We start from the raw sequence: 16,915 nt of genomic DNA, 5'->3' as shown, positions 1-16,915 counted from the left end.
GGCGCGGGGCGGGGCGGGGCGGGGCGGGGCTGCTCCGCACCGGGGCGGGCACTGCCGGCTCTGCGCGCGCCGCTCCGCACGGCACGGCACGGCGCGGCACGGGGGGGAACGGTACGGAACGGTACGGGACCCGGGAAGGTTCAAGCTCTGCCGTGAAGCAGCGCTGGTGCGCACTGGGCACCCGCCCACTGCCACAGCAGACACTGAGAGAGTCACAAACTGGTCTGGGTTGGAAAGGACCTTAAAGATCATCCATCTCCAACCCCCCGCCGTGGGCAGGGACGCCTCCCACTAGACCAGGTTGCATTGAGTCAAAGATCGCAGGGTGTTCCTGCAGCACGCCCGAAATATACACACTGCGGGTGCACACACGGCCCGGTGCGCAGCTGTGCACAGCACCGTGCCTGCCCGTGTGCTCCCAGCCGGGGGCACCCGGCAACACCCCTCCCGGTTCATAAACTGGAGTTCGCCCACCCCCCACGCACCCTGCCGTACACACCGGAGCACACCCACCTCGCACAGCCGATGCACACAGACACATACAGTGTCTCACCCCCATCCCGGGTGATTAACAGATTGAAAAAAAGGGAGGGGGGGAAGCACATAAACCCTCCAACTATTGACACAAGGGTCTGTAAGCTCTGTGGACCATCTAGCTGTTGTTGCGGACAGGGGGTCGGCAAGATGGCCCCAGAAAAAAGTTCCCCGACCTATGCCGTTGTGCAGTCCCTTTAGCACAGTCTTGCAACAAACGCACCCCCTTTTCCTCACACAATGCAGACGCACTGGGAAACACTGGGATGCTCTGCACTCACACTGGCACAGGCACAGCCCTGTGCATTGCACCAGTGCACCCGCACACTCCTGCGGTTCCCCTTTTTGGAAGGACACGATTAGGAGCAGCCACTGATCCAGCAGAGGGAGAGCTGTTGGAGCAGGGTAGCTGACCCCTGCCAGTAGCTGCACAGCCCAGGCGCCTGGGGAATCTAACACAGGACGTGGCACAATCACCTACAGAGCCATTTTGGGCCCAGTGTTTCTCCCCAGTGGCAGGTGGTTTCAGGACAAGCCCTGCAGTCTCTGTGCTGGGACAACGTCCCCTGCCATCAGATGTGAAAGAAGCTGGGCACCTCTGGGCCCTTCACAGGACATGGGTAGCCCAGCAACCCAAGGAAGCTGGAGCAGGACTCAGAGACCTCAGAGACAGACAATCATGAACTCTTTCCGAAAGAGCTTCTCAGAGAATGCCTCTTCTCTGCTGGAAAGTTCAGGATGGACAGAGGGATCTACAGGGACAGGGTTCTGCCCCCAGGACCATCTTTGATGCTTCCCATGGCTCCCGCTCTGCCCTGGGGCTCCAAAACCCTGCCAATGTCCATCAGAGGTTGAGCCAGGATAAGCTGCGTAGTCCTGGTGAGCCACAGCCTCACCATCTTTCCTTGCTGAGCCTGATCCTTGCCATGCCTGGGGGAGAGGCCACAGAACATCTCTGCAGCAGCAGAATCACCCCCAGGAGTGCTGCGAATCACATGGAGGTTTGCTCTCCATCTTTGGACACACTTGCCTGGTTGTCACAAGCTCTGCTCCCTCATGTTGGTAAGGCTAGGTGTGATTTTCATCCTGCAGTACAGGCCCAGGACACAGCCTCAACACAGCAGCAGAGCAGCACACATCTGCAGAAGCAAGGCAAAAGCAAGCTGGCAGCCATGCAAAGGGCCCTGCACTGGGCTCAGGGACGTGATGGAGGAGATGCAGCCTTGTCGTGGCAGAGGATGGCAGCAGCAAGCGCAGCCTCCTGCTTTTGTCACAGTTTCCTTTGTCTCAGGCACGTGGCACCCAGCACAGGGAGATGCAGCCATCTGGAGAGCAGGGATAGGGACTGTTGAGCCAGAGGGGAGTCTGAGCCCCAACTCTGCTGCCAGGAGGGTTTTCTAGCTCTGGTGTCAAGGGAACATGATGTGACTGTACCTCTGCCCTGCTTGCCCAGTACAGGCAGGTGCACAGCCAGTTACAGCCTGTGGCAGCTTCTGCTTCCTTATCACAGCAGGCAGGCAGCAGCAGGGCTGATGCTCCTTGGAACTGCTGAGCTGTAGAACAGTGCAAGGTTCCTGGTGTCTCACACAGCCCTGCCACCAGCAGCCACCCAGCAGGGCCAACTTCCTGCTGCCTCCCCAGAGCTAAATATCTCCCATGTGTCCCAGCAAGGAGGACAGAAGACCATGCTCACAAAATCCCATCTGGCCTCACCAGCCCCTCCACCAGGACCAGGCTGCCCTGAGCCATTCTACCCCAGTATGAGGTGCCACAGGCACCAGCAAACCCCATGCCCAAGGAAGGTCTCTGTGTTCCCCACAGCTTTCTAGGGAGAAGCAGGACAGATGTCCAGTGCCAGCAGTGTTTTCAGTGCCCCCGGCAGGTGCTGACTCCTGGCCAGAGCAGGGAGGGCCCTGAGCTGGGAGGGGAGGCATCTGTTTTGCAGTACCACAGGGTTTCCTAAATAGGTCACTGTTTTTTTATAGTCTCTGGGATCTAGAAAAACCAGTTGTTCCGGACAGCTCGCAGACCCACCAGCATTATCGCAGGGATGGCTCCCCAGGCACTCAAGGCCATACCCCCAGGTCCTCGTGGAGGAGGACCTGCTCCATAAATAGTGCTCAGCATGAGCTGGGAGAGCATCTGGGAAGCCTGAAGAACCCTGAGCTGTACCCTGGGGTCTCTGCCAAGGGTGACCTGTCCCTGGCAATGTCCAGCATGGGGTGTGCAGGGGGAATTTCCCCCAACCCTGCTCCTGGCCTGGGGTGATTGCTGGCCCCAGGCTTTACCCTGGGACTATTTGTAGCCAGAGCCAGAATTTTCGCTTGGTGAGGGGAACGAGGTGCCTGTGTGGGGTGCACTGGAGCAGGCAGTGCCTTGCAGTCCTACATGTCTACAGGTCCAGTATAGCCGCATGCGCTGGCTGTGGTAGCCTGCTTAGGGTGAGCTCTCCCTCTAGTGGCATCAGGCTCCTGGCAAAGCCTCTACACAGCCAGGGTGGCCAAAGCCAGGGCCAGGGCATGGCCTAGGGTCTGGGGGGAGCCGGGGCACAAGCTCCAGCATGGCCTCCCCCTTGCAGCCAGGGATGCACATAGCCAGATGCACAACGAGGGTGCCTGGGGGCACTGCAAAAGCGTTCCCACCAGCAGCCCCACATTTTGGCAGCCCGGCAGTGGGCAGGTTCCTCCCTTTCCCTAAGCCTGCCTTTACTGGGATGTGGTGGCATGGTCAGCCAGCATGCCTGAGGAGCTGGTGTTGGGCCTCAAGGGTACAGCCCCACAGCTCTACTTCCCAGTGATCCTTACAGCTTTGCCAACCCTCTCCCCATCCCTCTATGCAGCAGCAACTGCAATGGGGAAAGACCCTCCCGACCAGGTCCTGGCTTCCCCTCACCATAGCTGAGCCTTGGGTCTGCAAGGACCCCACTAGAACCCCTGGGGCTGATCTGGGAGGGTGCCATCCCTGCAGCATGGCCCCGCCAGGGTCCCCTGGGCGGGATGCCAGGCCTTGCCGCAGGCAGCGCTGACAGGGCGCTTTGTTTTGTGATGGCTGCCCGGCAGAGAGACAAAAGGGTCAGTCAGACGCGGTGGGCGCATTGTGCTGGCAGCCATGCGCTGAGGCAGCAGCCCATGCCGCCGCGCTCGCCTCATGACCCCCAATGGCCCCAGGGCCTGTGCCCACCGTGGCACGCCGGTGCCCACGCCCCACCATGAGGGAGCCATGCTGTGGGGAAAGGGGGAGAGGGACCTGGTTGCCATGGTTACCGCAAAGCCCGAGGCCTAGGGGGTGCCTCGTTGCCATGGTTACTGCAGGTCTGAGGCCTCCCAGGCTCATGGCAGCTCTCTCCACGCATGGGGCCAGGACAGTGGCAGTGCTGCATGGAGCTTGGTGCGCACCTACTGAGGCCCCGCAGCAGCTCCTGCTAGGCAGGGAGGAGCAGCCTTGTCACTCCCCTTGCCCACCATGGGGCCATAGTAAGTATCCACACAGATATGGAGGACATGGAGTTAGGGACCTGCCGTGGCCAGTGAAGCAGGGTGAGAGTGATGCCTGGCAGACACCCAGGTGAGCCCACCAGCTGCAGGGGCTCACCGGAAGGGTGCTGCACCATCCCTACTGTGCCAACAAGTGCCGGGGCCAGGCCAGCTCCCACACTCGCCCCGTGATGGCGCAGCGCACTGCCCCTGGAAAATGCCAGAGCAGTCAAACTGTTGAGTCATTTGTGCCCAAGATTATCTGTGCAAACAGTCGCCCTGATTTTTTTTTTTTTATTACAATTTTTTTTCTTTTCTTTTTCCCTAAGAATGTGGCTCAGACCATGGGGATGAGCAGCTGAAATCTCCGGGGATCAGCAGGACAATGCCAGAGCAAGCATTGTGCTGACAGCTCTGCAAACGCTGGCACCAGCTCCCGGCCAGCAGCACCCTATAAAAGCTGAGCCGCTGAAGTAGGCAAACATTACATGGGCGAAGCAGCAGTAACCGCCTGAGCTAGGTGAGTCCTGGGACCGATTCGCACCTCTCCCACCTCGCCCCCTGCTTGCCCCTGCTGCTGCCAGCCAGGCAGACACCCTTCCTCCTGCCTGGTGGCAGAAGACACCCAGAGGGACCGTTGCCATTTCTCCATGGCAAAAGACAGGCTTACACATCCCTGCTTGCAGCCAGGGTGGCCAAGAGCCCCTCTGCTATGGCGAACTCCACTCCTGGCGTCTACCCGGCCCTAGCCCCCGGTGCAGCCTACTGGTTGGCATCTCCCACCATTAGCTGAGGCCATCTATGGGAGTCTCAGTGCCTCCCAAGGGAGGCATGGCAAGGATGCTGGGGAAGAGAGAGAGGAGCAGTCAGGTCTGTTGAGCACTGCCAGGTTCCGGGCAGCTTGTGCCACCACCACAGGTCCCCACTCTTGCTCAGGGGTCTTTTCCTAGCAATGGCCTAGCCTCAGGGAAGGAGGAAGGGGAGCCAGACACTGTACCTCAGTGGGCATGCAGGCTCTATGCCATTGCCAGGAGGTGGGAAGGGGCACTGGGAGATTGATAAGGGAGCACCCTGCTTTGGATACTTCTTGAAGCCCCCACCACGGTGCCCTCCACTCCCTCCTGCAGATAGCATGAGTGTCTTTCTGTGACTGGTATGGCTTGTCCCCAGCAGCAGGGCAGCTGCCATTGAACAGGCACTGGGGGCAGTGGACACAGAGCCATCCCCCAGCCCCATGAGCAGGCACCAGGTAATGCACAAGGGCATGCTGCAGTACCAATGGCTTTTCCTTCCTTCTCCAGACACCGTTCCAGCAGCAAAGATGGCTCAGACAAACCCTCTGCCTGTCCCAATGGGCCCATGGAAGGTATGTCCTTACATCCCTCTGTCTTGCGTTTCCTTGTGTGCAGGTGGGAGCTAGGAAGAGGGGCTAAGCCAGTTCTCTGGGGACAGGAAAGCTGCACAGCAGGCAGTGAGGCAGGAGGGGAACACAGGAAACAAGGCATCCTTGTCCTCCGCCCACAGGAATGTGCCTCTCGCCTACTCCAACATCTCCCAGGTGTTTTTCACACGCTTCTTTGCAGCACCCTGGCCCAGCTGTGCCCTGCTCATACCAATGCCCCGTGCCAGGCAGTTACAACCGTCCCTGAAAAACACACACTGTTAATTCATCTTCCTGTCGGTGCGGGCAGGCTGGCAGAGCGGGCAGGGGCAGCCATGAGGGCTGCAAAGGGGGCATTGGACACGGCAGAGCAAGGTAGGAATCAGCCCTGAGGGGTCTGGCAACAGCGCCGGGGAGAGAGGTAGAGGAGGAAGCCGAAAGGGAGAGGAGAAGCACGTGCGTGAGCAAGACAGACCCCGCCGAAGCCCGGAGCTGTCGCGGGAAAGCAGAGCATCAGCCGCAGCCCCCCAGGGAGTTCCCCCTCGCCCTTTCCCCGTTAATCCTCTTTGCCCTAGAGCGTTCGGAGCAGAGGCCGGGAGAACCGTCAGCCACAGCCCTGCCACCCGCCCGTCCCAGAACGGCTCCGCTCCTCTCTCCGGACGGCACCGCTGCCCCGGGAACTGATCTCTGCAGGGGTGAGCAGGAGAGCGGAGCGGGGCCCAGCCTGCGGCTCCCCCGACACCAAGGCAGGGCGCCGCGGGGCCAGCAGTGCAGGGACGCGCGGAGGCGTGCAGGGCTGTGTCCCAGCCCAGAGGGGTGCCCGGTGCAGCCTCCGCCGGCTCTTCCCCGGACGGAGCGTCACCCTCCGTCTCGAAGAGGCGCTGAATCGCCTGGGGACACTGACGGGCGGTTCCTAACTCCGCAGCTTGCTCTCCCTTACAGATCACCGTATATGACCAAGAAAACTTTCAGGGCAAGAGGATGGAGTTCACTTCGGCCTGTCCAAACATCATGGAGTGCGGCTTCGACAACATCCGCTCCCTGAAGGTGGAGTGCGGCGCGTAAGTATCCAGCTGCCTGCAGCGGCGCTGCCTTCCCGGGGGGCTGCCAAGGCGAGGGGCGCCTAAGCATGGAGTGCAGGCAGCTGTCCTTGCTCTGCTCACCTGGGGAAGCCAGGCAAGGGGGATCCCATCCTGTCAGTGTAGAGCAGCCAGCCCTGGGTAGAACTGACACGGAAGGCCAGGGTACAAAAACACCACCTTTGGCATCATTCAAAACTGCTTTGCACAGTCTGGGACCAGCACTTACTGGTGCCTGGCAGGAATGCACTAAAGAGCAGTAGTGCTCAGCAAGCGTCTCTTGAGCTCAGCCTGGTCCCCATCCTGCCTGTGTAATTCCATGAAGCACTGTGCCTAGAAAACCACCTTTCTTGCCACAGGGCCTAGCCCTGCCCTGCCTCGTGCTTTCCTGCACTGTGCTGCTCCCCAGTGCTGGACTGGCCCCGTCAGTAGTAGGGGGTAGGGAGCAGAGACAGGCTTCTGCCCGTGCAGGGGAATCCTCCCTGGCACAGGCAAAACATCTCCTGAGCTGCTCCGAGACGCTATGTGTGAGGCGCAGTCCCCACAGCAAGCATCGCGCTGGGGCCAGAGAGGCAGACGAGATAGATTTGTGCTGCTATATTTAGGATTTGTAATGCTAATGGGATTATGGTGGCATGCCTGCTCATGCCATAATCAGCTCACTGCTCCAGTTGATGCGTTCCCAATCAGGCTGGTCACCTTGCACAGGGGGAGGCTGACTGTGGGACATGGGATCGGGGCTCACTTTGGGCCATTGGAAAGAGACCCTCAAGCTCACTGTGCCACCCAGCACCCCACACGTAGGGGGATTGTGGGCTACAGAGCCTGTGCCATCCACCTTTCAGACTCCAGCCCAGTCTCTGCCTCCCAGCTTGGCTGCAGCTGTCCTGTCCCCTGACCCTCTTAAAGGGATATGCTCAGGAGAGGTCCTCACCTGGGGGACAGATAGGCTTTCATGTGGGCATCACCAAGGCTTGCAAAATGTGTCTGGCAAGGGTAGTAACATGCCTCTCACCCTCGCTTGTTTGTTTTCAGCAGAGGGGGACCCAGAAAGGGGAAAGGCAACAGCTCCCCCCCCAGAGCCACATAGGTTCTGCCTGGCTTGGGCATTAGAAATTGTTTTTTTGTTTGGTTTTTTTTTTCCACCTGTGCCAGGTTGCAATTGGGAAGCAAGTAAGAAATGAGGCCTCTGGGAAAGAAGGGCAGCCAGGGGTGTCCTGTGGCATCCTAACATGATGCTGGTCTGTGTCAATGACTACTGAAAAGTTCAGGGAAAGTGAGCCACCCTCATGGGCTGGACCCCTTGGAGGGACCCCATTACCCAGTGCAGCTGGAGGATGTTGGTGGTGCCATGCAGACTGCCTCCCAGGCACCACACACAGTTATGCACTCCGCAGGTTCCCTGCCCACATCCAGCACCTTTTCCTTTCCTCCTGGACTTGCGGTCAGAGCCCAGCCCCTAATCTCTTCCTCACACCTACATCTGTGCCTCGGTGCCAGCCCCAAGCAGGAGGCCCAGAGCTGCTGCAGGAAGCCCTGGCAACCTTTGCTCTGTTTTTGCAGCTGGGTTGGTTATGAGCACACTGGCTTCTGCGGGCAGCAGTTCATCCTGGAGAGGGGAGAGTACCCGCGCTGGGATGCCTGGAGCGGCAGCAACGCTTACCACATCGAGCGCCTGATGTCCTTCCGCCCCGTCTGCTCCGCTGTGAGTGTCCCACGGAGCTCTCCTGTCTCTGATCACATTAAAATGCCCCAGGCAATAGCACAGGCCAAGGGAGTGAAGTTAGGAAGGGCAAATATAGCTATGCCAGGGGCTCTGCATGTGTCAGAGGCTGCTCAGGGTTCTTCTCCTCCATGCCCAGCAGGATTCCTCTTTCCGTCCTGGTTTCTAAGGCTTTTAAGAGACCTCCCAGGCCAGCTGTACAGAGCCAGAAGGGGACAACCAGCCTGACAGTAGCTGTGGCATGGCTTTCAATGACACCTCCCAGGCCAATCCCTACCTTGTCCTGGCCCAGCATCATCTTGCTGAGGAACTCCACACTACCTGTTTTGGGAAAACTACCCTCCCCAACTCACCCCCCTTCCTCCCCCCAAGTGAAAATTATCAGCTCAGGGTCTGAACACCTCCTTCACCAGAAAAAACCACCTGAGCAATGCCATAGTGAGGGGCATTGCCCTGCCATCCCCATGCACACTGGGGAGGGAATGCTGCCTCCCCCTCAACCCCTGCTCTTCCCCCCCCAGAATCACAAGGAGTCCAAGATCACTGTCTTTGAGAAAGACAACTTCATCGGCCGCCAGTGGGAGATCAGCGATGACTACCCCTCGCTGCAGGCCATGGGCTGGGCCAACAACGAAGTGGGCTCTATGAAGATCCAGTGTGGCGCGTAAGTGACAGGGAAATGCCCACAGGCAGCAGGGCCAAACCGCTGCCTGCACTGGGGTACCACAGCTAGAGGAGGGGCACCCCAGAACCCCCCTCACTTACCTCTCGTCCTCCTTATTGCCGCCTGACAACTCCTTTTCTTCCAGCTGGGTTTGCTACCAGTATCCTGGGTACCGTGGCTACCAGTACGTCCTGGAGTCTGACCACCATGGAGGAGACTACAAGCACTGGAGAGAGTGGGGGTCACACGCCCAGACCTCCCAGATCCAATCCATCAGGCGTGTCCAGCAGTAGCTCCCCACTTTCCAGCACATCTCTGCAAGGTCTCTAAAGCTCACCGGCTCCCTTTTGGTGCTAATACTCCCCTCCCAAAATAACCACCCCTTCTTGTACTGCAACTGCTTATGGAACAACATTCCCAAACGGTACCAACTCCCACAAATTGCCAATAAATGTGACTGAAAGAAAAAGATAAACCAGCTTGGTGTTTGCTGTTGTGTTTGGGATTGAACTCCCACATTCCCCATCCCAGTAGCAGGGAACTCTTCCCTGCCTCCTTTAGGCAGGACTGAAGCGCGCTAGGGTTCACACCAAGGCAAGTTCAGCCCTCGACAGACACCCCCAAACATAGCAGCCAAACCCTTGGTGACTGGGGCAGCTCTGGAGCCAGGGGCCTTCCTTTGCTCCCTGCTCCTGTCACCACACTCCTGGTCTGCTGCCCCACTGAACACCCACATGGATGCGGCCACCTGCACCACACTGCTCACAGGCTTCAGGGCCTGCGGGGGGGCTGTGAGCGGAGCTGTCCAACCACTGTGGCTAAGGGGGACAGTGCCTGCGAAACACAATGAAGAGTCACACTGACACCCACAAACTTTAAAACTTTTATTCAACAATTTACATCACTTATTGTCTGTCTTAACATAGTTGATCTACACAAATTTATTTCTTTAGTCTCTTTTTTTTTTTTTGTTTTTCTCTCTTTCTTTCCTGATAAAATAATAAAATTTGGATAAATTTTTTGAAGACCTGTTGGTGCAGGAGGAAACAAAAACAAAACCAAAAACAAATCAGGTAACTCTTTTTTTTTTTCCTCTTTTTTTTTGAACATTTTTCCTTTTTTTTTTCTTAATTTTTTTTTTTATTATTTTTAATTTTTTTTTTTTCTTTTAAATTTCAAACATTTAGTGTGAAATATGACATCATTGGTAAAGATACATCATGCCGTTACAGCTCATGGACATTACCTTATCCTCACAGTCCGTAACATCACCCATACCAGCGCAAGGGGCTGCGCCAGACACAGCTACAGCAGGTTATTACACAAACTCTTCTACAGCCACCCTCTCACCACCAGGAAAATGCCTAGGCTTTTCCAGCTGGGCACACACAGAGTGCATGAACCTCATCAGAAATAACCAGGGAAGGGCAGAGGAGCCGGGGGGGGAAGGAAGGAGAAACGACGACTACCTTTACTGATCCATGTGGTTGCACACTTATGATATCGACGACAAAGAGGGGCTGCCCCTCTCGGCAGGTCAGAGGTAATTCAGCTCCAGCGCGGGCAGAGCACACACCACCCCCCCCGCCACCCCCGCGGCGATTTTAATAAACACCAGGAAATTGAAAGAAACGAGAACGGATCGACGGGAGGGAGGGAGGGAGGAGGGGAGGCGGCTCCGGCAGCTCGGCCTGGAGGGACCTCTCCCACCCCAGCTCGCGGCCGAAGCGTGCGGCTGCGTTTTGCACCGCCCTTAACACTGAAGTATTCAGGGGAGGGGGGAGAGAGGGGCATCCGTCCCCTGCAGTAAACAAGTTGAGGACCTTCGAAGGCTTGCAAGCCACCGAAGGTGTGTAAGTACACGTGTGATGGTTGATAGAAAAGCAGCCCTGTTCTGTATGAAAAAAGCTGTCAAGTTAGTACAAATTTCTGCCATGGTGAAGGGAACATGAGGAAAAAGCTGTTCAGGGTCCTTCTCCCATCACAAAATCCCAACTCTCCTGCACAAGGGCTCTGGGCTAAGCAACAAGTTTCCAAAGGTGGGACCTGCAACCCAATGCAGCCAACTCATGAAAAGAAAACCAAAATAGAGCTCTTGTTCCAGAGACCAGCGGGAGCCCACCCTCCGCTCCAGTGGGCCATGGACCACAGCAAGGGAGCCTGTGCCTCCTGCCTCACAGTGGGAATACACAACAGTATGGTTTCTCTTCGGTTAATTTTATCATTAGAAGACTGAAGTTTGCCCACAACACCAGGCTGCAGCGCAGCAGGCTGCTCTCTATCCCCTCCGCAAGGCTGTCTCCATCCCCGCTGCCACCCGCACGCCCAGCAGGATGCCAGCAGGTACCACCACCGCGCTCCCAACTAGAGAACAAAAGGGCATTTGCTCATCCAACAGTATGAAGTGTATCTGGAACACAAGCCAGCACACCCTGCTCCCTCCACTTCAATTACTAAAGTAGGCTCTTTAAAATAAAAAAATAATATATATATTTATATAGCTATACAGAGAGATACAGAGAAAGCAAAGGAGAGAGGCTACTGAAAAAATCAAGGAGCGCCAGTTTTCTGCTACAGCTGTCAGCAAAGAACTGCCACCTTACATCATACCCTCTGAGATGGTGAAGATAATGCAGGCAATGACAGCACAGGAATGCAAAAAGAGGGCAGATAAGTCACTTCTGGTAATGAAACACAAATTAAACTTTCAAAACATGTGCATAGCTTTATTCATCTGCTTCAAACTAACCTTTTCACGGAGCTTCAGCGAAACCCGAGTGTGCAAAATGCATTTCTACAAAATAATGCAAGCAAGCTTTCACATTTACAGTGGCAGAAGTACAGAAAGACTTGGGACAGAAATCACACCTTGGGGCAAGTGAGTTGGGAGAGAGATGAAGGAACAAGAATTGCACAGCTTTGTATTCGGAGTCACTGACTGCACACAAGCATTTCTATTAACTTTAAGCAAGGCTTACTTCTCCTTTACAAAAACAAAAACCAACCAACCAAGACAAAAAAACCCACAGTAACAAGAACCACAACCTGGAAAGGAACAAATCCCCAGGGTAACAGGAACCCTGGTGCTGCAGAGAGCCCTAATTCCAGAGCAAAGCTGGTTCCAGAACTTCCTTTGTTTTGGCTTTGCAGGCAAAGCCTGGCAATGCTTGATTTTGTCTGCAGGAAAGCAGCAAAGCAGCTTCTCTTTCTCTCCCTGCCCTCCTCCTTCCCCGCCAACTCCCCTCCAAAGTCACAGAAAACAGCTTGTGTTAGGAAAGGAAAGGTGCCACCCCACAGGACACCACCCCTGAACTGTAAGACAGCCACGATGCAGGCTTGAGTCCAAGCCTTGTTTTGATCCAGTGGGTCGCGTGGACACCGCCAAACCCTTGACTGCCAAGGGGCCATGGCCGTTGTGCTGCCAGCCGGGTGCCCAGCTGGCCCATGCCATGTCCCAGCAGCTCACACCCCAGCACAAACACTTCAGAAAGACTATGCACACATGCAAGGCACATTTAGTCAGATGTACACACACACATGCAGGTGTGTAAGAGAACAAATGCTGACCAAAAAAAGATTGATGCTGAATAAAGGAAATCAAGAGGCAGAGTTCTGACCTATGCTATTTGCAGACTATTTTCCAGGCAGCTGTAATCCCCAAGCAGTTTTTTCCTATGCAACTTCAGACCTTCCTTACTCTTCCCACACTTTAACAAGATACTTAATTTTCCTAAAGGATCTTCTATAAATAGTCAAGTAAATTGCCTTTTACCCCCTCCAGGAACCTCTTCCTTCATGGTTCACATCCCCTGCGCTCTTCTGAGTGTGACCCAGGAAGACAAGAGGTTCTGGACTTGCTCATGCCCTGCAGCAGCACCTTGATGCATCCAGACCTCCCTCTGCCACTCCCCAAGCCCTGGGCCTTCACTCCCCACCTGTTGGTTTTGGCTGGGAGATGACCTGGCCCCAAGTTTTTCTTGGAAAACATCTGACTGTGGGCACTGGCTGCTCCCTGGCAGCCAAGGGCAGCTGGAGAAGGAGCTTATGACCCTGCAGCGCTGGGGTGCAGGCAGGAAGGAGGCCATGCAATCCCTAATACTGCTGGTTAATTTCACATTGAGATAAAGCACTGAAAAGGCCTTTTTGCAGAGATGAGCAATTTCCTTCCACAGACTCAAAAAGAAAACAGAAACACTAAAACCCAGAGACGAGACAACACTTGATTGAGATTTTTCTACCTTACAAGTTACTCTGGCATCTTTCCCACACACCACCAGCCATGGAGGAAGGAGAAGCTGAAAACCTCAGGGATTTGCACTACCCTTCCAATAGCAGCTTGAGAAAAGGAAGGAGGAGGAGGAAGGAAAAAAAAAAAAAAGCCAACCCCCCAAACCAACAAGAAGACACCCTCCCCCCCAAACCAACAATACAAAATAAATGCACAGTGTTCTCTCAAGTTAAGAGTTCTCCTTTGCTTGCGTTTGCATAGAAAGTCCTACTGTAGGTCAGCACCAAAGTCAGGTACCCTCCTCTTCTACACCCAGCTCCCCCCATCTGACACTACCTGCAGTTAGTGGCTGTGTTACAGGAGGGTTCAGCTATCTGCAGAGGAACTACATGGTCATGTAAAAAAAAAACAAACCAAACCAAACCAACCCAAACCAAACAAACAAAAGTGCATCACACATTCTTGATTTTTCAGGGTTACTTATAGCAGCAGCAGCATTAATCCAAGACAACGAAAACAGTTGTAGGTACGTTCTCGAATGCAGCAACACTCAAATGAAATGTCTTCAGGGAAGGTCATCACTAAGAGGGGTCCTTCTCAAAAGGATAAACAAAAAATGGGAGACTACTCCATGTCGACAAAGAGAAAAGAAAACAAAATGTAGAGACACCATCTTATTTACATCAACAGCAAACAAACCAACCCCAACCCCATTCTTGTTAAAATGTTGGGTTTTTTTTTTTTACAACACCTAAGCAAAAAAATAAACCCAAACCAACCAACCAACCAACCAACCAAGTACTTTAAGAATAAAGCAGAAACTCCTAAAGCAGTATCCATTTTTGGAACCCTTATTTAGCACCTGAGGAAAAGACCTTGTGGAAAGCAGAGAGGGCCTCGGGGAGGGGGGGGGGGGGGGGGGGGGGGGGGGGGGGGGGAATTATTTTTATAGGTTTTTTAAGTTTTTAATTTTTTTTGTTTTTTTTTATTTTTTAAAGAAAATTCTAAGTTATGTTTTTGCTAACCCTTCCCCCCTGTTTGCAGGACACGAGTTTCATACCACAGAAAGAAATGGACTTAGTTTTTTATGCAGAGATACTCTCGTCACGAATAAGGCTATAGGAAAGGGATACTGCTACCTTACAGAATGGCTTGAGAGCTCTGGACACAATAGATGAAGCTTTCGGATTAACAGTCAAGATAAATCTAGCTCAGCGTCCCCTGGTGAAAGCAGAGCTGGGACTTTTGCCCCTGTCCAAAGGCAGGGAGCAGCCTGACACCCCCCCAGCAGTGTGACTCCAACACAAGGACACCGTGGAGCTCTCTCTCCTGTACCCTCCCGAGATGTCGCTGCTTCGGTGCCACGCTGCTGAGCAATGCTGCCACTGTGGAGGATCTCAAGCAGGATTCAAGGAAGCCAACCTTAACCTGTGGTGTAACGTGGATTGTGCAAACAACCACAGCTCTGTAATCTCTGGAAGGCAGCATGTCTGGCAGCACAGACCAGGAGCTGCTCCCCTGCACGAGCTCAGGGTCCTGTTTCTCAGCTGCTCGTGCCAGGGCTTTTTCACACAGAAGAATGCTCTCACAGTGGTCAAAGCTAGAGCTACTCTGTCTTCTTCAGCTACTCCACTACACTGGTGCTCCTCCCGCCCTACCCTCTTCCTCCTGCCTTATACACCAGTGTGGAAATGTGTAGCAGCTTTAAGTTAGGTGTAGCCTTGTTCTCTCCCTTCCTGCGCTCAACCATCTCCCTTGTGAACAGTCTCGGGGCGGGGGGGCAGAAATCACTAAAGATGGGTGGACAGAAAAATCTTCTAGGGACAAGACTCCTGAAAGCTTCAGATGCCAAAGCAATGCACTGAAAATGCTGAATCAAGAGCTAAAATGGAACATACAGGAAAACTACCAGCAGTGCTGAAACACGTCTGTGAATGCCACTGCTCCCAGATGTCCCTGAGGTCACCCACTGGCCACTTCTGGGAAGGATGCCATTGTCCTGTGGCAGCACTCTCTAGGAGGTGAGACACACTAATTACACATGCAACTGAGAGGACAACTGCTAGCTTTCTTTTTTTCTCTTTCCTACCAGGGAGTGATTTTCTTTTCACTTTACCTAGCTGGTTCACCCTGTCACCATTCCCAGCTAATGAATAGCTGGCATACTCACAACCTGATGAGAACTGTTTCCCCCCCTTTCCCCCCCTCCCCCCCCCCCGTTTCAAAGAGGTTCACAGCAGCTACAAAAAGCAAACAGCAGGATTTACAGTTCGGAAAGGGCAACGGTTTTAAGTGAGTTAAGTGACAGAATTCATGCCCTGGAGCTATCCACATTGTCAAAGAGCTGAAAACAGGTTTCATGGACAGTCAAGGTGGGTTTAAACCAAAAATCAAATGCCAAGCAAACCTTGAAAGCCATCAAGTTGCCTGGGCAGGAGCAGAAGGTCTGCAAGCCACCAACATCAGACATAGAATGAAGCAGCTTTTGAATAACCTCCTGAAGTGGATGAAACTCTCCAATCCACCCAAGAACAAGCAGATCCCACATGCCAGCCCCCATGACATGAGACTCTGTGAAAGAGAGACCACGCAGGGCCGGCTGGCAGAAGAGAAGTGGTGGGGAAAGACCAAAGGAGAAAGGAGAGAGCCCCTGCCTCTGCAGGAATCCTTACTCCAGTGAACAGCCAGCCTACCAAAGGAACAGGAGAAAAGGGACTCGTTGGACGCATGACAGGAACAGAAGGGAGAGAAGCCTTAACCTGAATTAGTATCTTCAGAGCTAATAAAAAAATAGGTCATGATCTCACCACTTTCCAACACTACATGTATTTAAGGGGTTTTGTTTGAAAACTCAACTCAGTGTCAGGAGAACAATGGCACAGAATAAATAGACGCTCGCTCTCCGTACGCAAGATGCTCGCAGACGCATCGCCAGCTCCTCACCCCCAGCCCACAGACACCCTTGGGTGCAGACCCAGGAGAGCAGGCTGCTCACCCCCTCTTCCTGGGCTGTTATTTGGTTTATGCTACAGTACTAATACTCTGAGTCAAACAAAAACAAAACATGAGACATATCAGTAACACCTTAGCATTATTTAAATGTGCTAGATTAGTCACAGCTCAATTTCAGTTTGTTTTTAAGTTTACACAAAAATAATCAGAAAACAGATTAAATCTTAAGATACTTTTAATAAGTGCTCAGTAAAGAATTGTGTGAGGACTTTTGAGAGGACTGCAGACAGCAACGGGGTGAGTTACACGACAGCTCAAGGAAGCTCCTTCCATGGTCCTGCCTGGCTCTTGGCAATAGTCTACCACCTGGCACCAGCAAGCCAGAGATACAGGAACTCACACAGAAGATTTCCTAACTGCTTAGCACTGAGCACACACCGTGGAGCTCATGGAGACAGACAGACATCTGGAGAGAGGATGGTCAGAAATACAGCAGAGAAGCTGCAGAGGGTGTTTGTGGATGGGTCCCACTGGCAAGGGGCCACATGCAGCAGGGCAAAGCAGCAGGAACAAACATCAGGGGAAAAGACAACCCATCATTTGAACCGTCTTTCCTTCAGCACTTCCTTTGCTATTTAGGAGACAAATTGGACCAGGCCAACATGAGTGTCCTCAAATACTCAGCAAGACTGGGATCTTCCTGAAGGCGCAGGGTCAGACTCGGCACAGGGTATTGCTGCTCTGCTTCTGCATCGCACCAGCCCCAAGAGCTGATCCAGGGGCAGGGGGACCAGAACAGCACAGACCCCAGGGAAACAAAACAGGGCTTGTTGTTGTATTTTCTTTTTTGTTTTGTTGTTGTTGCTGGTTTTTTGTTTTGT

The 16,915-nt window shown here is 54.0% G+C and overlaps 1 protein-coding gene across 1 annotated transcript; it reads left to right on the top strand.

Moving 5' to 3' along the window:
• Nucleotides 1-4,495: 4,495 nt before the first annotated feature.
• On the top strand, nucleotides 4,496-9,329 carry CRYBA1 (crystallin beta A1). The gene is given in 8 exon segments (XM_068154538.1): nucleotides 4,496-4,513; nucleotides 4,515-4,527; nucleotides 5,309-5,373; nucleotides 5,964-6,083; nucleotides 6,331-6,449; nucleotides 8,031-8,172; nucleotides 8,712-8,854; nucleotides 9,000-9,329. Coding segments are annotated over 8 exon segments (768 nt in total). The 3' UTR covers nucleotides 9,148-9,329.
• The last annotated feature ends 7,586 nt before the right edge of the window (nucleotides 9,330-16,915 follow it).

The sequence above is a fragment of the Melanerpes formicivorus genome, unplaced genomic scaffold (genome assembly GCF_026170545.1).
Source record: "Melanerpes formicivorus ecotype bairdi unplaced genomic scaffold, bMelFor1.0.p_v2 SCAF_29, whole genome shotgun sequence".
Taxonomy (NCBI): Eukaryota; Metazoa; Chordata; class Aves; order Piciformes; family Picidae; genus Melanerpes; species Melanerpes formicivorus.
The sequence above is the reverse complement of the archived record's forward strand: the minus strand, read 5'-3'. Positions and strand labels throughout refer to the sequence as shown.